This window comes from Mercenaria mercenaria, chromosome 17, assembly GCF_021730395.1.
Source record: "Mercenaria mercenaria strain notata chromosome 17, MADL_Memer_1, whole genome shotgun sequence".
Taxonomy (NCBI): Eukaryota; Metazoa; Mollusca; class Bivalvia; order Venerida; family Veneridae; genus Mercenaria; species Mercenaria mercenaria.
The window spans coordinates 17,916,138-17,938,591 of record NC_069377.1 but is presented as its reverse complement, the minus strand read 5'-3'; the positions used below and the strand labels follow the sequence as shown (position 1 = coordinate 17,938,591).

At 36.2% G+C, this 22,454-nt stretch overlaps 1 protein-coding gene and 1 long non-coding RNA gene across 4 annotated transcripts in view; both read right to left on the bottom strand.

Annotated features, from left to right (window-relative positions):
- The window catches only part of LOC123537554 (CWF19-like protein 1), a 281,916-nt gene that overhangs the window by 247,456 nt on the left and 12,006 nt on the right, over positions 1-22,454 (bottom strand). For all 3 annotated transcript variants that reach the window (XM_053529211.1, XM_053529213.1, XM_053529212.1), the window contains exon 2: positions 3,673-3,757. In XM_053529211.1, the coding sequence (XP_053385186.1) occupies positions 3,673-3,757 (85 nt within the window). The remainder of the gene's footprint in view (positions 1-3,672; positions 3,758-22,454) is intronic.
- On the bottom strand, positions 8,285-15,964 carry LOC123537555 (uncharacterized). The gene is made up of 3 exons (XR_006683560.2): positions 9,848-15,964; positions 9,128-9,267; positions 8,285-8,980 (listed from the first exon to the last, which is right to left on the bottom strand). It is a non-coding gene; the product is annotated as an uncharacterized LOC123537555 (long non-coding RNA).

The window sequence follows — 22,454 nt, the reverse complement described above, 5'->3', positions numbered from 1 at the left end:
CCTCCATGCATGAAAAAGATATGCTCCGGACAAATTTTTTAAAGAAAATATGATAAAGGGGAATAACTCAAAAAATAGGCAAGGTAGAGTTATTGTTCTTGCACACTGCACTTCCTCCCAATGTGTTCTATCAGTGTATGAAGTTTGAAGAAAATCCCTCCAGTACTTTTGGAGTTATGCTCCGGACAAATTTTTTTAAGAAAATAAGATAAAGGGGAATAACTCAAAAAATAGGCAAGGCAGAGTTATTGTTCTTGCACATTGCACTTCCTCCCAATGTGTTCTATCAGTGTATGAAGTTTGAAGAAAATCCCTCCAGTACTTTTGGAGTTATGCTCCGGACAAATTTTTTTAAGAAAATAAGATAAAGGGGAATAACTCAAAAAATAGGCAAGTAAGAGTTATTGTTCTTGCACACTGCACTTCCTCCCAATGTGTTCTATCAGTGTATGAAGTTTGAAGAAAATCCCTCCAGTACTTTTGGAGTTATGCTCCGGACAAAGATCGTTGCGGACGCACGCACGCACGCACACACGGACGGAGAGCATTTCTAATATCCCCTTCGCCTTTGGCGGGGGGATAATAAAGGGAGGTAATCTGACATAAAATAAGTCCATAGTTATCTATCCTGATTGTCTGAGTCCAACTAATGACAATAATGAAATTTCAAATGAGTCCTATAAGTACTTACCGATATAAATCCATTTAATGATTGCAAAATGTTGTCTCTATCGTGTTCACTAGCAAAAATAGCACATTTTGGTCCTTTAAAGGGCCATAACCCTGAAACCCATGATGGGATCTGGTCAGTCTTTAAAATGAACTGAGATATTATGCCAATAAAGTTGTGTGCAAGTTTGATTAAAGTTGATTGCAAAATGTTGTCTCTATCATGTTCACAAGTCAAAAATAGCAAATTTTGGCCCTTTAAGGGGCCATAACTCTCGTACACATGATGGGATCTGGCCAGTTTTCGAAAGGAACCGAGATATTATGCCCATACAAGTTGAGTGCAAATTTGATTAAAATCAAATACAAAATGTTGTCTCTATCGTGTTCACAAGGAAATTGTGGACTGACGGACGGACAACAGACAGCTATATGCCTTTAAATGATAGCCATATGTACTTGCATGCAAAACTTTAACCAGAATTTTCTAAGTCCATAAGGGGGCATAATTTGGCCAAAATGCACGTCTGAGTTATGGCTCTTGATGCTATCACCTAGTTTTATGACCCCGAAGAGACATGTGAAGTTTCAATTCAGTATCTGCATTAGTTTTGGAAATAGTAACTTGCATGTAAAACTTTAACCAAAATTTGGCCAAAATTAATGTCAGAGTTATGGGACTTGACCCAGTGAGGTTGGTAATTGACCTAGAAAAAGAAACAAGAGGGCCAAGATGGCCCTAGGTCGCTCACCTAAGAAACACACCATAACAGTGTAAAACATGTTTGACCTAGTGATTTCATGGAAACAAATATTCTGACCAATTTTCATTAAGATTGGACCAAAAAATTGGTCTCTTGCGATAAAACAAGCATTTTCTTAGATATGACCTAGTTTTTGACCCTAGATGACCCATGTTCAAACTTGACCTAGATTTTATCAAGGCAATCATTCTGACCAAAATTCATGAAGATCAATTGAAAAATACAGCCTCTATCACATACACAAGTTTTTTCTTTGATTTGACCAAGTGACCTAGTTTTTGACCTCAGATGACCCATATTCAAATTCGACCTAGATTTCATTAAGGCAATCATCCTGACCAAATTTCATGAAAATCAAGTGAAAAAGAACAGTCTCTTATGGCATACACAAGATTTTTCTTTAATTTAACCTAGTGACCTAGTTTTTGACCTCAGATAACCCATATTCAAATTCGACCTAGATTTCATCAAGACAATCACTCTGACCAAATTTCATGAAGATCAATTGAAAACTACATCCTCTATTGCATACACAAGGTTTTTCTTCGATTTGACCTAGTGACCTAGTTTTTGACCCCAGATGACCCATTTTCGAACTCGGCCTAGATTTTATCAAGGTAATCACTCTGGCTAAATTTCATGAAGATCAGTCGAAAAATACAGCCTCTATCGCATACACAAGGTTTTTCCTTGATTTGACCTAGTGACCTAGTTTTTGACCCCAGATGATCCATTTTCCACCTCTGCCTAGATTTTATCAAGGTCATCATTCTGGCTGAATTTCATGAAGATCAGTTGAAAAATACAGCCTCTATCGCATACACAAGGTTTTTCCTTGATTTGACCTAGTGACCTAGTTTTTGACCCCAGATGACCCATTTTCGAACTCGGCCTAGATTTCATCAAGGTAATCATTCTGACCAAAATTCATGAAGATCAATTGAAAAATACCGCCTCTATCGCATACACAAGGTTTTTCTTTGATTTGACCTAGTGACCTAGTTTTTGACCCGAGATGACCCATTTTCGAACTCGGCCTAGATTTCATCAAGGCAATCATTCTGACCAATATTCATGAAGATCAATTGAAAAATACAGCCTCTATCGCATACACAAGGTTTTTCTTTGATTTGACCTAGTGACCTAGTTTTTGACCCGAGATGGCCTATTTTCGAACTCGGCCTAGATTTCATCAAGGTTATCATTCTGACCAATATTCATGAAGATTAATTGAAAAATACAGCGTCTATCGCATACACAAGGTTTTTCTTTGATTTGACCTAGTGACCTAGTTTTTGACCCGAGATGACCCATTTTCGAACTTGGCCTAGATTTCATCAAGGTTATCATTCTGACCAATATTCATGAAGATTAATTGAAAAATACAGCCTCTATCGCATACACAAGCTAAATGTTGACAGACGACAGACGACGGACGACAGACGCCGGACATCGAGCGATCAGAAAAACTCACCTGAGCATTGCTCAGGTGAGCTAAAAATAAGTTTCAAAGCTATATGCCTTTAAATGATAGCCATATGTACTTGCGTGCAAAACTATACCATCACCATTTTGTTGTTGTTTTCAACCCATGATTACCGGAACTGCTGCCGCGAAGTTCCCAGTATATAATTTTCAGGAAGACATTCAATAGAATAATGGTACTGCCCAAACCGAATGATGGACCAGTCCATTATAGGAATTTAGCAGGCTAAAGGTTAAGTACCGAGTATTCTTTTTTAACCCAAGATAAAACAATCAGCAACAAAACTTACACAAGGTGACTATTACTCGCAAATTCAAATTTGAATACCACATGTTTACATTTCTACACATTTTTCAGTTTTATTTTCTTTCCTTCTTGCTTCAATGGCCAAATAAAATTTCTTCCACAAAATTGAGGCTTGAATATTGGGTGAGCATTACAGATTGGTATTTACAATAACATATCAGTTTATTTTCTGCTCTGTTTCAGTAAATATGTTGATGCCAGGAATTAGTTGCTCAAAAGTTCATCTGCTGATTAAGCTGTTCAAAGACTTCATTTTACAATCTTCTCAAATTAAAATACATCAATGGATAATGTAGAGATGACAAAACAATCTGTTTCACACTGCTAGTTTGATGGTTCTTAAATTTTTTCATCAACTGCTGCAGCGACAAAGAGCAAAGTTATCAAGTGGACCACTTATGCAATGGATAGAAATGAAGATAAAAGTTATTTTTACATAAAACTTACATCAAAGGATCCTGATTTTTGCTGTATACTGGTTATTCTCGAAAAAAGTTGATCAAATCTTCCATTCACATCTCCACTTACCAAACTGCAAAGCAGAAGCATTTATCATCAAGAACAGTCAGCAAATTGCAGTTCACAGCAGAACAAAAGTACAATCTCTAGGGTTGGGGGTGGGGAATGGTGGTATTTTCTGCATGTAGTGTTTAAGTGTGTGTGTGTGGGGGGGGGGGGGGTGGGGGGCAAATAATAAAACAACGGTAATTAGAAAGGCAGATATGGTATATATAATTTTAGCACAATATGCTACATATAATGTTAGCACAAAACGCAACATGACTTTAAACAATAGGGCCAAGATGATCTTGGCCCTAGGTCGCTCACCTGAGTAACACACCATAACAGTATAAACATGTTTGACCAAGTGATTTCATGGAGACAAAAATTCTGACCAATTTTCATTAAGATTGGAGCAAAAAAGTGGCCTCTAGAGTGTAAACAAGCATTTTCTTTGATTTGACCTAGTGACCTAGTTTTTTAACCTATATGACCCAGTTTTGAACTTGGCCAAGACATCATCAAGATAAACATTCTGACCAAGTTTCATGAAGATAGGGTCATAAATGTGGCCTCTAGGTTGTTAACAAGCTTTTCCTTTGATTTGACCTGATGACCTAGTTTTTGACCCGACATAACCTAGTTTCAATCCAGGGGTAGAGATCATCAAGATAATCATTCTGTGCAAGTTTGTATCAAATCAAAGCATAAATGAAACCTCTGTATGGCTGAAAGGGCCAATAGAAAATTTTGCCCCCCAACTCTAGAAGCCGGTTTTCGAAAGGAAGCAAGATCTTATTGCGACTTAAGTTGTGTGTAAGTGTGGTTAAAATCAAATATAAAATGTCAATTCAATTGTGTTCAAAGGTAAAAATTAACAAACTTTGGCTTTTTCAGGGGTCAATCAGGGACTGTAACTCCGGAACCTATGATTGGATCTGACAGATTCATCATGGAATCCAAAACTTATTGTTGTTGAAGATCTTTTGCAAGTCTGTATCAAATCAAACCATAAATGAAGTCTCTAAATGGCTCCAAAAGCCAAAATAGCAAATTTTGGCACCTGAAGGGGCCATAATTCTGGAACCCATGATGGGATCTGGCGAATTTTCGAAAGGAACCGAGATATTATGCAATACAAATTGTGTGCAAGTTTGATTAAGGTCAAGAAGGCGTAATTCAGCTAGAGCTGCAACGATTCACTTAAAGCTCGATTCGATTCGTTTCCGATACCAAATATGTCGATTCGATTATTTTCGATTCGATTCATTTTATACTTTTTGCTGCTATTTAATATTTAGTTGTATATTTAAAGGGTCTTTAAATCATTACAATAAATATGAATCAAAGTACTGAAAGTACAGTAAGGCTGGCTACCACAACACTGAATGAAAACTGTGCGGGAAAGATGTTTGCAAAATATTAGATATTATTGGTTCTCCATATCAAACTAATGCGAGCATAGGGTATTGTTGTGATGAACCACCTTGGTTAACTTGTGAAGGTAGTGTAAGGATATTACAGACTATAGATGGTGTGAAAAAAAATACATTGTGTTTGCTTCATTAGTGATAAAAACCGCACATAATTCTCACTTGGGAATCTGAAACCGCAAAAGTTAAAATCTTACAAAAAAGTCAGGTTCCGAGAACGTAATCCAATCAAACCACATAGGATAACGAGCGAAATTCATTGTTTATTCAAGAAACCTAGTTTTTCAAATGTTAACCATGGTGTACGGTCGATATATTAGAATTAAAAATCGACTATGGAACCTATATTTACGAATTTATGAACATGAACCCCTGTTTACGACCGAGGGCCTAGGTTTATGATCTTGAACCATAGTTTACGGACGTGACATGTATGGAAATTGTCCAATAATAACATGAACGCAGCTTCAGTCGAAAAACTAGGTTTAACAATGGATAAGTTTCGAACGTAAAAGCATGTAAACCTATTCTTTCGAGCAAAAACATAGGATTACTTCGTAAACCATAGTTCATGCTTGTAAGTGTAGGTTCACGTTGTACATCCAAGTTAAAGTTCAATCGAGAAACCTAGTTTATCGGACGTAAACATGGGTTCAAGAGAGTAAACTATAGTTTACTCCCGTTATCCTGTATGTTCACTCGAAAATTTATGTAAGTATTCAATTATCCTAGTTTCTCGACCAAGAATGTAATTATTGGATAATTTGATTGCCGAAAACCATTGTTAACGGACATGAACCTATGTTTACGACCATGAACTTGGGTTTACGAGCGTTAACCATAGTTTAAGAACATGTACCTAGGTTTACACTCGATAAACTTGGTTTCTCGTACAAAACTATGATTATGAACCTAAGTTCTCGATCGTTAACATATGTTCACGTTCGTAAACTATGCTTTACACTCGTGAACCCTGGCCCCACTAGGACCAAACTTTGTTCATTATATTTCTTTTTTCAAGTAAGATAAACTGTTGTTTTTTTTTCTCAAGACTTATTATCATTGATCTGTCGTATAAAAGCGGAAATGTTTTATTTGACTAGCCATTTCTTGCAGTTTAAAATGAATTTAACCAGAAGGGTGAATGATTAGATATCTTTGAAAATACTTAGTTACATTTGTAACAGTTCTTAATTTTACATTTATTCTTTAGTTTACAAAGTCTGGAAGAAATGTAGGTAGGTAGGTTTTACTTCTGCGCTATGGTTATTTATGAATGCAGAGAGCAAGGCCATAATTTTTAAGAGTTGGAGCTTAATTTCTGTCCGATTAAATCCTTTTACTCGAGGTTCCCTAGAAAAATTGTTATCGACAATTTTATTTTGTGTCTTATAATTGTTACGCAATACTTGAGGTTTCATTTAGAAAAAAAATTTGGTAAAATGATTTCTCTTCGATCGTTTTGTGCAATGGCTATCACTTTGACATTTGTCTCTATTTCAGCTGGAAAAAAAAAAGAACAACATAATTTATGCAAAATTAACAAATAAAAACAAAAAAAAGAAGAAAAAAACAACGACACGGTAAAAGTCGTTTAAAGATGAATCACAGTGCGAAAATATGTTACCTTCAGGACTGTATCAAGTTAATGTAATTGTTAAACATTACTAATACGGGTCCATTATCTTAATATAACCTGAAAACAGTTGAAAACGTGTGTTTAAACAAAACTCGCTTACATCTATGCCTCCACCCTTTAAGGAAATTGGTGATAAAGTACTTTTTACATTATATCTTTCAGTATTCGTCAGAATGTTTAAAACGAATTTAGTATAAAAATAGCCTTAAAAAACTGCTGTTAAATCAAGTAATGTTATAGTTTCTATTGTAAATGTAAACATTATTTCTATAGCAAAATATAGCATGTACGCTGTTTAGGTATATAACACGTAGAATGTGGTCATTTGTTTCTTCTCACGTTACTATGGCAATTCCACACAGCGATTTCGTCCCGTAGTACCTATAGCAAATGATCTGAAAGAATAGATTCTTTAAGCCCACAATATAAGACCTGACATAACTCATATCACTATAAGTTCATTTTAATTGATATTTCATATTAATTAATTTACCATCATTATGTAATATTTTCTTATGTTATCTTTCAAGTATTTACGTTGGAAAAATAAAACATTATTATAAAATGTTTGAACAAATAGATCGATTGAAACAGGAAAGTTTAACAATCTTTATACAACTCTATGGCAAATCTGATAAACGTGGCGGACTATTTGAATTGCGCATGAAATTATATTTTGTGTTGTCAGTCTCAGCACCTATTTAACTTTGTGGAAACTCGATATATGGTTATAATAGTCTGGCGAATATCGCCAGCCTAAAAACTAGTATAGTGTTTCATCAAGAACAAATTTTAATTAACAAAACTTCACAAATTCATATAACAGAAACTATCTGCTGATAAAATTTAAATAATAACACAAACAATCTTAAATGTTCATTGGTAAATCCAATTCAATCTACTGCCTGTCTTAATTATTAAAATAGGTCATCTGGAATGACAATGTTGTGTTTGAGGAATACAAGCATATTAATCTGGTCACTAGAGAGACATGCCCGCTGTGCTGTTACCACATCACCTGCAGTGGAGAACACTCGTTCACTTGCAACACTTGTTGCGGGTATGCCAAGTAACTGCTTTGCACATTTTGAGAGCAAAGGATACTTATCCTCCCTTGCCTTTCCACCACAACAGAGGATCACTGACTTCAGAGTCCATGGAAGACAATCTTCTTCTTTGTAAGAAATAATTTCTCCCCTAATTCTTTCAATAGATGATTTGGAGTGCTCAACATTAGTAACAACAAGAGCTGTCTCCATAGGATGACACATGCCCCCAATGGCACTTTGAATGAATAGTTATGGCCGATGTTAGAGTTGAGGACCTTTGACCTACGGACCTGGGTCTTGCGCGTGACATGTCGTCTTACTGTGGTACACATTCATGCCCAATAATTTTAAAATCCATGCATGAATGACAAAGATATGGACCGGACACGCCCATCAATGCACTATCATGAAATATGACCTTTAACGTCTAAGTGTGACCTTAACCTTTGAGCTACAGACCTGGGTCTTGTGGGCGACACGTCGTCTTACTGTGGTACACATTCATGCCAAGTTATTTGAAAATCCATCCATGGATGACAAAGATATGAACCGGACACGAATGCACTATCATGAAAAATGACCTTTAACGTCTAAGTGTGACCTTGACCTTTGAGCTACGGACCTGGGTCTTGCGTGCGACACGTCGTCTTACTGTGGTACACATTCATGCCAAGTTATTTGAAAATCCATCCATGGATGACAAAGATATGGACCGGACACGAATGCACTATCATGAAAAATGACCTTTAACGTCTGTGACCTTGACCTTTGAGCTACGGACCTGGGTCTTGCGCGCGACACGTCGTCTTACTGTGGTACACATTCATGCCAAGTTATTTGAAAATCCATCCATCGATGACAAAGATATGGACCGGACACGAAAATTGCGGACAGACCGACAAACCGACGGACGGACAGACGGTTCAAAAACTATATGCCTCCCTTTGGGGGCATAAAAACATCACCAAACAAGTCAGACCACCACTTGATGTACGTTCATAAATTATAACTTCCTTTTTTATTTTCACAGGGGGTTCACCTTCCTCCAGTGCCGGTAAGGCAGGGACCGGAGGCTCGCTAGTAGAAGGCATTTCGTGATCACTGTCCTCAGGTTCCTCTTTCACAGTCACATTCTGAAGAAAGAAAATAAAAACAAACTCTATTCTAGCTATTCTGTTCAATACAATTAATACTAACTACATGTATCATGATGTATGTCTATACTGAATAAAATAAACTAAATTATCAAGTATGCTTGTTTAATATTTTTTAACACATACCTGAATGGTAGAATCATTCACTGCTATTTTGATACTGTCGTACACATCACATCGGGAAGCAACATCCAGGTAGGCTCTTAAACCGCGGATCAAGGGCTGAAGTCTGCAAAAGGAACCCCAGAATACTTTCGCCAGTGTACCTTAAATAAAAATATGTGAATAATCAATATCTTTGAGTTTTGCTTTTTTTAAATATACAACAATAAACATTGGTGCGACTTTTTTCATACTGTCATATTACTGTGTAATAATACTAATAAACATTGTTGTGTGACTTGTTTTCCGATACTGTGCAGTAACATCTGATATTTATTACATACTGTGCAATTTATTATTTCTTTTCAAAAATATTTAATCATTTCTTAAAAATATGTGAATATCTTTGAGTATATTTTTTTTTCAAAATATACAACAATAAACATTGGTGTGACTTTTTTCATACTGTGCAATAAACATTGTTGTGTGACTTGTTTTCCCATACTGTGCAATAGCGACTGTGCAATAACATCTGATATTTACTTTATACTTTGCAATAATATTTAATTATTTATCTATTTATTTTAGTTCTTTTCAAAAATATTTATTTTTCCTGTTTATAAAGTTTAATTATTTGAACTTACACAGTATGAATTCATGGTGTAAGTTTTGTGCAGCAAAATATAAACAAACCACAATGTAGTTACTTTTCAATTTATCTGTAATTTTGAAACAAAATTTTACCTTGGCTTGAGGTCAGAGCTGATTGCTGTCTTGATATCTGACACCAGTGTGTTGTCAGAGGGTGAGACCTCAAGATGTTTGAGAAGCATTTCTTTCAGAGGGTGTATAAGTGACACTGTCGGCTGGCTACACATCATGGTTGTAACAGTCTTCAGTGGTCTCAGAATTTGTACTAATTCTTCAATGTTCTGTACATCACCTTCTGATAATGTTACTACATCACTGACTTTTTTTCAGTTCAATCACTGCAGCATATACAGGTGCTTGTTGCTCTAAATATCGTTCACACATATCAAAACTAGAATTCCACCTGGTTGGAACATCAAGCAGCAATTTGTGCTGAGCAACATCAAGTCTTGTCTGCATTAGCTTGAGGCAGGCTATGGCTGATGTACTTTTATGAAAATATGTTACCACACGCCGCACCCTACCCAAAAGTCTATCTACTTGTGGAACTTTCAGCCCACGTTGTGTTGCCAGGTTTATGGTGTGAGCGAAACATCCAATATGTGGACCCAAACCCGATTCCTTAACTGCCTGAACGATGTTACTAGCATTGTCAGTGGTAATGGCAGGATCCTTGCCATTGCGTTCAAGTTGCCAGTGGGTAACTGTCTCCTTCAGACCATTGGCCAAATTTGCAGATGTATGAGATTCACCGAATAGTTTTGTTTCAAGGCTGTAGTTTTCAACTTGCCAGTCTTTATTGATAAAATGGGCTGTAACAGCTACATAATTCTCTGTTGCTCTCGAAGTCCATGAATCTGTTGTGATAGCAATGCTGTCAGCATTTTGAAGTTGCCTTTTCACCGGATCTACAACGGTTTTCCAGAGTGCTGGCATGACAGTTTCACTAAAGTGTGTACGACTTGGAAGTTTATACCTTGGCTCCAATATATTCACCATGTTTATGAAACCACAACTTTGAACTGTGCTGTAAGGGCGAATATCTTGCGCTAAACAAGAGGGCCATGAAGGCCCTGTATCGCTCGCCTGACCTATTGATCTAAGATCATCAAAATTAACATTCTGACAAGGTTTCATTAAGATATGGTCAGAAATTTTGTTTCTAAAGCGTTAACTAGCTTTTCCTCTGATTTGACCCGGTGACCTAGTTTTTGACCCCACATCACCCAGATTCGAACTTGACTTAAAGATCATCAAGATTAACATTCTTAAGTTTCATGAAGATAAAGTTATAAATGTGGCCTCTAGAGTGTTAACAAGCTTTTCCTTTGATTTGACCTAGTAACCTAGTTTTTGATCTCACCTGACCCAGATTAAAACTTGACCTATAGATCATCAAGATTAACATTCTGACCAAGTTTCATTAAGATATGGTCATAAATGTGGTCTCTACAGTTTTAACTAGCTTGATTTGACCTGGTGACCCTAGTTTTTGACCCTACATGGCCCAGATTCAAACTGGACCTTGAGACCATCAAGATAAACATTCTGACCAAGATTCATGAAGATACAGTCAAAAATGTGGCCTCTACAGTGTTAACAAGCTTTTCCTTTGATTTGACCTGGTGACCTAGTTTTTCACCCCAGATGACCCAATATCGAACTCGTCCAAGATTTTATTAAGGGTAACATTCTGACCAAGTTTCATTAAGATTGAGCCAAAATTAAGATATCAGGGTTCATACAGATCTTGGATACAAGAATTCCGTGACTTTTCCATGACTTTTCCATGACATTGCCTGGTTTTCCATGACGCAATCCAAACATACGAAACTCGAAATAAATGCAATGATTGATGTGATGTTATTAGTTTCAGTGTCCATAATATTTCAGCCCTTGTTACATCCTCCTTAGACACAAAGGAGTCTATCCCACTGGCACTTTGTCTTGGACATTGTTCTTGAGTGGGTGGGGGAATACACATATCAGACACGACAGTTTCCACAGGTTTGAAAAAAGATTTTAATGTGTCACATGTTTTTGTCGTTTTATCACGGAGTTTAATGCTTGCAACGTGTTTTCCACCTTTCATGTGCGATTTTATTGCAGTTTCGCCCATATTTGACAGATCGATAAGTTTGTCACAGACGGTGCATAAGGCTCTCCTGTTATCCAACTTGAAAGGCTTTAACCATGCTTTGTACTGTTCATTCCTTTCCCAGTTAGTGTTGTATCGGCAACTTCTTTTCTGACTCATATTTTACTATTTTTAGCTATTTCACGCTTAGTTTCGTTTTTAAAAGTACAACGAAAATAAACCTGGAACGGTGCAATAGTAAACTTAACGGTCATTTCGTACCCAACCAGATTCGACCCCAATATTGACGTAAATTACTGATTGTTCGATTACGCGTTTAAATCTGGATTTTTCTGATATTAAATTAAAACAGATGTAATCATTTTATGCACATACAGACTTATTCCTGATCACTTTCCTACTTTCCATGACGATTTTTAAATTTTCCATGACATTTCCATGACAAAATGCAAAAATTCAATTTTCCCTGACTTTTCCAAACAAATCTCGTTTTCCATGACTTTTCCAGACCTGTGCGAACCCTGGATATGGTCATAAATGTGGCCTCTAGAGTGTTAACTAGCTTTTCCTTTGATTTGACCTGGTGACCTAGTTCTTGAACCTACATGACCCAGATTCAAACTGGACTTTGAGATCATCATGAGTAACATTCTGACCAAGTTTCATGAAGATACAAATATAAATGTGGCCTCTACAGTGTTAACAAGCTTTTCCTTTGATTTGACCTGGTGACCTAGTTTTTGACCCCAGATGACCCGATATCAAACTCATCCAAGATTTTATTGAGGGTAACATTCTGACCAAGTTTCACAAGATTGGGCCAAAATTGTGACCTCTAGAGTGTTAACAAGCTTTTCCTTTGATTTGACCTGGTGACCTAGTTTTTGACCCCAGATGACCCAATATCGAATTCGTCCAAGATTTTTATGAGGGTAACATTCTGACCGAGTTTCATTAAGATTAGGCCAAAATTGTGACCTCTTGAGTGTATACAGCCAAATTGTTGACGACGGACGGACGGACGGACGACGGACGACGGACACAGGGCGATCACAAAAGCTCACCTTGAGCATCTCGTGCTCAGGTGAGCTAAAAACCAGCAATGAATTCGGATATCAAGTTTGATCTGTCAGATGTTAGTTTAGTTTTCAAATCAGTCAGTTACATCTGACCAGTGGATGTTGTACATGTCGAACGACTCGAAGTTGACGATCTGTTGGACTTCAATTCTAACACATCAATGGAGTGTTTTCTTTTCATATGCTGCATAAGACTGGTCGTACTGCCGGACTTGGGGTAACTTACATCCGCGTAACACATTTTACATGTGGCTTTTTGTTCTGATCCCTCGCGGAAACCAAAATGTTCCCACACCTTTGATTTTAGATTTTTCGGAGCGTCTTTCAATGTTTGAGACGCCATGTTACTTGTATAGTAAGAATGCAACTCTATTATTAATTGGATGCCAGATTTACTATTGACCAATTGTATGCCGCGTAACAAAAGTCGACATGTGTAGAATGGGGATACAAAGAGCAATTTGCGGCATGCATTTTTAAAATGCGGATCGAATCGAATTTTGAGGTGTCTGTATCGAATCGAATCGGCGAGTTTAAAACCGGTTTTTCGATGCATCGGAGCGAATCGTTGCACCTCTAAATTCAATGCCATCTGACAACGTCACGTCTTTCCGTTCTAAACGTTGACGGTTTGTAAAACAGCTTGTATGCTGAAGATTTCATTTCACATCCAGCTTTACGTCCTAAATAAACAATTAAATATCTACTTGTAGTTCAGAAAAGGAGTAGATATAACTACTGCCTACTTTAAATATATTTTCTGATACATTCTTTTCCATCAAAGCAAAAACAATATATATTTATTTATTTATGTTTAGAGTAAAAATATGGCTAAGTTTTTGTCAGCATTTGACCGCATTCATATCTAACACTCAGATAAAACTTCCACCATTTTTATCAGTATGTGTATTTTTTCAAATTTGAATAACGTGAGTATTATAGCTGGATACAGTCGCTTAATCGCTGTCATTTTCAACTTCAGCTTGAAACAAAACCGGGTGATATGAATGAACTGAAGTATAAAATATGAAAGATCGATGCCGTTTCTAAACTTTTTTGCAAAAATTTAGAACCCAGTCCCTCGAAACATGATCGCTCAGAGTCTGTTTTAAAACGGCACTGTCAAAAATAAAATATAAACAAGAGGGCCATGATGACCCTATATCGCTCACCTGAGTACCATTTCTCTTAATGATAAGATCAAGTTTTGACATAGATCACATAGGCATACACTTTAAATATCATCAGGATAAATATTTTCTTGTAACAGTCCCTTTTGACCTATGGGTCACATACTAGTCATAGCCAATCTCCATACCAAGTTTGAGGGTCCTTGGCTCAAATGCTGCATTTTTGTACTAGCATGACTATTCCTTACCCTGGAAAACTTAAATAACATTTAAAACCAATCTCATTAGATGCTGCTGAGGTATATTCATTTACATAAAATAAAGGGAGGTAATTTATCATAAATTCAGTCAAAAGTTATCTACCCTGATTGTCTGAGTCCATCTGATGGCATATATGACATTTCAAATCAGTATCTTCATTGGTTACCGAGATACACCCATTTTAATTTGAAACGAAGGGAGGTAATTTGACATAAAAACCGGTCCATATTTATCTACCCTGATTGTCTCAGTCCAACTAATGACAATAATGAAATTTCAAATGAGTCCTATAAATACTTACTGAGATAACCATTTTTGTTAAAATCAGGGGAGGTAATCATGCATTGGTATATGCATGTAGAAGGTACAGAGTACAAGCCTTTACAACAATATATTAGAAAAGTAAGTAAAAGTAGAAATTTCTTACCATGGAAGACATAAATAACGTTTCAAACCAGTCTCATTAGAAGCTGCTAGGTATATTCATTTACATAAAAAATAAAGGGAGGTAATTTGTCATAAATTCAGTCAATATAGTCTTCACTGATAGTCCAAGTCCATCTGATGTCATAAATGAAATTTCAGATCAGTATCTTCATTAGTTACAGAGATATACCCATTTTAATTTGAAATGAAGGGAGGTAATTTGATATAAAATCAGTCCATAGTTATCTACCCTGATTGTCTCGGTCCAACTAATGACAATCAAAGCGCTGACAGCACAGAAAGGTTGAAACCCGCATTTGATGTGCAATAAACCACTCCACTGTTAAAGTCACATCCATGAAACAGTATAACGTTCAAACCATTTGCATCAATGTTACATTATATACTAGAAATTCTGCTCTGACTAAACCCATCAAGACTTAGTGTCTTGAAACACACTGATGGGCTGGGCAAGGCAACCCCCCATCTGCTTGATCAAAAATTACTATAATAATACCAATGAGAAATAGTGTCTGTTTCATTAAAACACAAATATTCACAAAGAGAATAAAGATAATAGAACTATTAGATCCATGTCTTTTTTATTCAAATTAAAGAGGCATACCTTACATCTAGCATATTAAAATTTTGTAACCGTATATTATAGGCTAGACATACGAAAAAGAAGAACTTATTACAAGTTTCAAGAAGAACATATATGTATATCAAATTATTAATTTTTGGGCGAATAATCACCTATATAGCGTCTGTCTATAATAAATAGCTATCCACCCAAAATTGTACAACAACAACTTGATAAACAGTAAAACTTATTTTTGCTGGAATGTTTAGCTGAAATTTTGAGAGCTGATGTTGTCTTATGAACAGATGCAGGTGTGTGTAAAATAATCAAGAAAGAAGGTAAAATAGCGTGGTTTTCGCAGCGGCAAATTCGCTTGCTGCTGCGGCGCTGTATGTGTTGTGTTCTGTAAGTACACTGATTGGTGATATTTGATGTTTCTTTGATTCAAAGATTCATTTTACACATGGTTTCTGAAAACATTTAATTGCACTCAGTTATAGTTCGGTATGCTCCTTTAACATTTAACAGTTGTTACTTTACGCTAAAATCTATTTTTAAACTGCCAGTGTGTCATAGTTTCTCATTTGATTTTCAAAAGACACACACCATTAGAAAGTTTGCGATCTGAGCTTTTCAAAGATGTATAATTAATATATTTTCTTTTATCATGTGCATTGAAACAATTTTTAAACCTGACCAGGAACTTTAACACAGAAAATATGTAGAGATTTAAGCGGTCGGTATACTCGTAAATAATCAACAAGCAAATTCGATGAATTGGTATCCCCCGCCGAAAGGGTTTGTGGTGAGGAATGGCAAAAAGATATATCCGGCAAAAAGTTAAGGATGTTAATAAGAAGCAAATCATTTCATTAGTCAAAATCAATTTAACAGAAAACAAATGTTTAATTAAAGAGTACATAATAAATGTATGATACTTTGATCCTGACTTAAGAATTTATTTTGAATGGGATATGCTTACTGTAATAAGCTTAGCTTTTAAAATTAAATGCAGTTAATTGAAATGTGAGCTTGAAGTTTAACTGGAATGAAATATTGTCTTTGAGTGGTTTGGCACCAGGTGTTGCTGTTTTACATGTACATTTGAACTTAAAAGATCAGATGTCCTTAAGAGAACACAGGTAAGATATCTTGAAACGGCTGAGGGCAAGGTTTGTGCAGTCACAACTTAACATGTTGAAGGTTTAAACATTTAAAAAAAAAAAAAAAAAAGGAATGGAAATATATATATCTATATATAGATATATGTATATTTTATTTTTTTAGGGGGTGGGGGTGCAGGGGAATGGGAGAGGAAACAAAATTTCACATGTTGATTATAAATATTGATTGAAAATTAAAAATTAAAAAAAAAAAAAAAAGGTAAAAGGGTGAAGTTGGAGGGGGGGGGGGGGGGGGGGGGGCAGAGGATGCATGATCAGTGGTGGGCATGACTGGATGGGGAAGTGAGGTGGGGGAATGGTACAACTTAGAAGGTTTGAAAAAAATCTAAAATAAGAAATGAAAAAAAAAAAAATTTTTTTGGGGGGGAGGGGGGGGGGGAGGGGGTGTGACCAAGGCAAGTGGGTGACCAGGTGTGGGTGCGCAACTTCACATGTTTATAATAAATGTTCACAGAAAAGAATGAAAGAAATTTAATAAAATTCTGCCAAATGGTAAGTTTGTAATGTACAAATATGTGGATTTTTAGACAATTAAAGGGCAATAACTCTGAAGTTACAAAAAGAAATCCTTACAAAATTGTCTGTGCACAACCATATTATAGTGCTCTAAATTCTGTTAAAGTTTCATAGTTCTAGGTCAAATATGTCAAAAGTTATGATGCAGAAATTGGCATATCTATAGATCTATAGTACCCTATATAGTTAACACTAGAAACTTCTAAGGGCCATAACTCTGGTGTTACTTGGGCAATCTGTCTGAAACTTGATGGGCCCCATAACCCCACAGTGGTGAACATGTATATGAAGTTTGTTTGAAAAAAATCTAAAATAAGGAATGAATTTTTTTTTTTTTTTTTTTGGGTGGGGGGGGGGGGGGGGGGGGTCAGGGGATAAGGGGGGAGGTGTGTGTGATCAAGGTAAGGGGGTGACCAGGTGTGGGTACACAACTTCACATGTTTACAATAAATGTTCATGGAAAAGAATGAAAGAAATTTAATGAAATTGTACCAAATGGTTAGTTTGTTATGTTTCAAATATGTGGATTTTTATACAATTAAAGGGCAATAACTCTTAATTTACAAATAAATCCAAATGAAATTGTGTGTACACAACCACATTATGGTGATCTAAATTCTGTTTAAGTTTCATAGTTCTAGGTCAAATATATCAAAAGTTATGATGCAGAAATTGCCATATTTATAGTACCCTATATAGTTAACACTAGAAACTTCTAAGGGCCATAACTCTGGTGTTACTTGGGCAATCTGACTGAAACTTGACGGGCCACAAGAACTCATTGCGGTGAACATGTATATCAAGTTTTAAATAAATATTCCCAACCATTTCCTAGATATGGCTCCGGACGGACGGACGGACGGAAAGACGGAAGGACGGACGGACGGACGGAAAGACGGACGGAAGGACGGACGGACGGACGGACGGACGACGCCAAAACTATATCCCTCCGACTTTCGTCGGGGGATAATAAAAGTAGTGTGGCAAAAGAATGGCTGATTAATCTGCTTCAGTGAAAACTGTCATTATTGATTTCTTGCAGTCTTCAGAATAAGGTTATAATAGGTTTCACCGCTTCGCGGTTTCAACCTAATAATTAAATTTCAAATAAGTCCTATAAGTACTTACTGATACAAATTCATTTTTATTAAAATCAGGGGAGGTAATCAGATATAAAATAACTCCAGAACCTATGATTGGGTCTGACAGATTCAACATGGAATCCAAAATTTATTGTTGTTGAAGATATTTTGCAAGTTTGTATCAAATCAAACCATAAATGAAGTCTCTATATGACTGCACAAGCATAAAATAGCAAATTTTAGCCCTTTAAGGGGCCATAACTCTGGAACCCATGATGGGATCTGGCCAGTTTTTGAAAGGAACTGAGATATTATGCCAATACAAGTTGTGTGCAAGTTTGATTAAAGTTGATTGCAAAATGTTGTCTCTATCATGTTCACAAGCAAAAAATAGCAAATTTTAGCCCTTTAAGGGGCCATAACTCTGGAACCCATGATGGGACCTGGCCAGTTTTCGAAAGGAACTGAGATATTATGCCAATACAAGTTGTGTGCAAGTTTGATTAAAGTTGATTGTAAAATGTTGTCTCTATTATGTTCACAAGCAAAAAATAGCAAATTTCATAACTCTGAAACCCATGACGGGATCAGGCCAGTGTTCAAAAGGAACCAAGATATTATGCCGATACAACTTGTGTGCAAGCTTTATTAAAGTCGATTGCAAAATATGGTCTCTATCATGTTCACAAGTCAAAAATGGCAAATTATGGCCCTTTAAGGGGCCATAACTCTGGAACCCATGATGGGTTTTGGCCAGTTTTCGAAAGGAACCGAGATATTATGCAAATATAAGTTGTGTGCAAGTTTTATTAGAGTTGATTGCAAAATGTGGTCTCTATCGTGTTCACAAGCCAAAAATAGCAAATTTTGGCCTTTTAAGGGGCCATAACTCTGGAACCCATGATGGGATCTGGCCAGTTTTCGAAAGGAACCGAGATATTATGCCCATACAAGTTGAGTGCAAGTTTGATTAAAATTAAATACAAAATGTGGTCTCTAACGTGTTCACAAGGAAATTGTGGACGGACTGTCGACAGACGATGGACGAAGGGTGATCACAAAAGCTCACCCTGTCACTACGTGACAGGTGAGCTAAAAAGTAAAAAATTAATATGAATAAACAGGAGGGGGTAGAGATAACAATAGCTTTCGCATTTTGATAATTAATTGCTCAATTCATTTTTCATATTTTAATCATATTTGATGGCTCTTTGTTTCATACATAAAAATTTAACGATACAAGCATATCTTTTTAACACAGAAACAAAAACAATTAGGTGGGGCTACAAGTTATTTCAACATCGGCATATACTGCCATTCCCACAATGCTAACTTTCATCTTTTTCAATGAACATTTTAAACAATGGTTAACAAATATGTGCAATTCATATTTTAGAATAATTCCCGTTTTAAAAACATCAAATACAACTTAAACAAGAGCTGTCCGTAAGACAGCGCGCTCGACTTTTCTCAGTGCTTGACTCTGAATTACAGCTTTGCCAGTAAAAAAAAATTCTAAGTTAAAAAAGGACATAACTCTGTCAAAATTCAAACCAGAGTTATGGGAATTGTGTCTCCTGGAGTAGAATTTGATAGTAAATAACTATTTTGAGTTTCAAGTCAAAAGCTTTAATAGTAGCAGAGATATTTGACTTTATCAAATTTTTTTTTTAAAAATTCTAAGTTAAAAAGGGCCATAATTCTGTCAAAATTCAAATCAGAGTTATGGGAATTGTGTCTCCTGGTGTAGACTTTGATAGTAAATAACTATTTTGAGTTTCAAGTCAAAAGCTTTAATAGTAACAGAGATATTTGACTTTATTAAAAATTTTAACAAAAAATTCTAAGTTAAAAAGGGGCATAATTCTGTCAAAATTCAAATCAGAGTTATGGGTATTGTTTCTCCTGGTGTAGACTTTGATGGTAAATAAGTATTTTAAGTTTCAAGTCAAAAGCTTTGATAGTAACAGAGATATTTGATTTTATCAAAAATTTTAACAAAAAATTCTAAGTTAAAAAGGGGCATAATTCTGTCAAAATTCAATCAGAGTTGTGAGGATTGTTTCTTCTGGTGTAGATTTTGATGGTAAGTAAGTATTTTAAGTTTCAAGACAATAGCTTTGACAGTAACAGAGATATTTGACTTTATCAAAAACTTTAACCAAAAATTCTAAGTTAAAAAGGGACATAATTCTGTCAAAATTCAAACCAGAGTTATGGGGATTGTTTCTCCTGGTGTAGACTTTGACAGTAAATACCTATTTTAAGTAGCTTTGATAGTAACAGAGATATTCGACTTTATCAAAAACTAACCAACGGCGACGCCGACGCCGGGGCAAGTGCAATAGCTCTACATTTTCTTCGAAAAGTCGAGCTAAAAAATTGGCTCTTGTCTCATTCATCCATTCAAAAATTACCCCCACCCCTCATATTGGACCGAATGACACACTGGTTGTAGCGTTCACCCGTCAATCGAGCGGTCATAGGTTTGGTGTCCGGTCAGTCACTCTATCCGTGACTAATATTTTTCAATGGGACAGTTGTAAGTTACTGTGGGAAAAGAGTTTAGTGCTTGTAAAAAATAAAATGTTGACGAAAACGGGCGTAAAACCCCAAAACAAACAATAACTAGAATGTGTCTGTAGGACACAGGGTGTGCCCCCCACTGGTACATTTGTCACAAATAAGGGGAAATCATTCAAATGTTTGCAGTCTTAATGGGGTATAGCCTCAAAAAAAAACAAGAGCTCGTCGAACACGAAATGCCCCCCTTGATGCATTCAGTAATTGCACAAGGAACAGAAATTATATGCTCACTGTAAACAAAAGTTCTACCATTCTGGTTTAATCTGACCTTGACCTTTAACCTATTAACCTAACAAGAGATTACAGATTGATCTTTGCACCATCCACTGAGCCATTTTTGAATGTTCCAAATTTCAAGACTAGCTCAAGGTCAAAATCAAGGTCAAATTTCATTTAGGTATAAAACAATGTGTATGTGGTCCAAAATTGAAAGCGGTGGCTTGAGAAATGTGAAAGCAGGTCACTAGATCAATTTCAAGGTAAAGTTCATTTCGGTAGACAGAACTATGCGTGTGCTTCAAATTTGGAGGCTCTAGCTTGAGAAATGTGAAAGTAGGTCACTAGGTCAAAATCAAGGTCAAATTCCATTTCGGAACACAAAACTATGCAAGTGGTCCAAAATTTGAAGCCTGTACCTTCAGAAATGTGAAAGTAGGTCACTAGGTCAATCTCAAGATCAAAGTTCATTTCAGTACACAAAACAATGCTTGTAGTTCAAATTTGAAGGCTGTAGCTTGAGAAATGTGAAAGTAGGTCACTAGGTCAAAATCAAGGTCAAATTTTATTTTGGAACAAAAAACTATGCATGTGGTCCAAATTTGAAGCCTGTACCTTCAAAAATGTGAAAGTAGGTCACTAGGTCAATAACAAGGTCAAAGTTTTTTTCAGTACACAAACCTATGCATGTGATCCAAATTTGAAGGCTGTAGGTAAAGAAATGTGAATGTAGGTCACTAGGTCAGGATCAAGGTCAACTCATGTCAAGGTTCATCTTGCCACTCAAAATTATACATGTGGTCCAAATTTGAATGATGTAAGTTATGGACATAAAGATTCTAAGTTTTTCCCTGTATAAGTCTATATGAACCATATGACCTCTGGGACAGGGCCATATTTGACCCGAGAGGGATAACTTGAACAAACTTGGTAGAGAACCACTAAATGATGCTACATTACAAATTACCAAAGCCATAGTCTTTGTGGTTTGGACAAGAAGATTTTCAATGTTTTTCCCTATATAAGTATATATAAACCATGTGTCCCCCAGGGCGGAGCCATATTTGACCCTAGGGGAATAATTTGAATAATCTTAGTAGAGGACCACTAGATGATGTCATATACAAAATATCAAAGCCCTAGGCCCTGTGGTTTTGGACAAGAGGTTTGTCAAAGTTTTTTCCTATATAAGTCTATATAAACCATGTGACCCTAGGGGTGGGGCCATATTTGACCCCAGGGAAATAATCTGAACAATCTTGGTAGAGGACCACTAGATTTTGCTACATACAAAATATCAAAGCCCTAGGCCCTATGGTTTTGGACAAGAAGATCAGAAACCATTTAACTGTTCCTGGCCAATGTAACCTTGACCTTTGACCTAATGACCTCAAAATCAATAGGGGTCATCTGCTGGTCATGGCCAACCTAACTATCAATTTTCCTGACACTAGGCCAAAGCGTTCTAGAGTTATTGCCTGGAAACCATTTTACTGTTCCTGGTCACTGTGACCTTGACCTTTGACAATCTGACCTCAA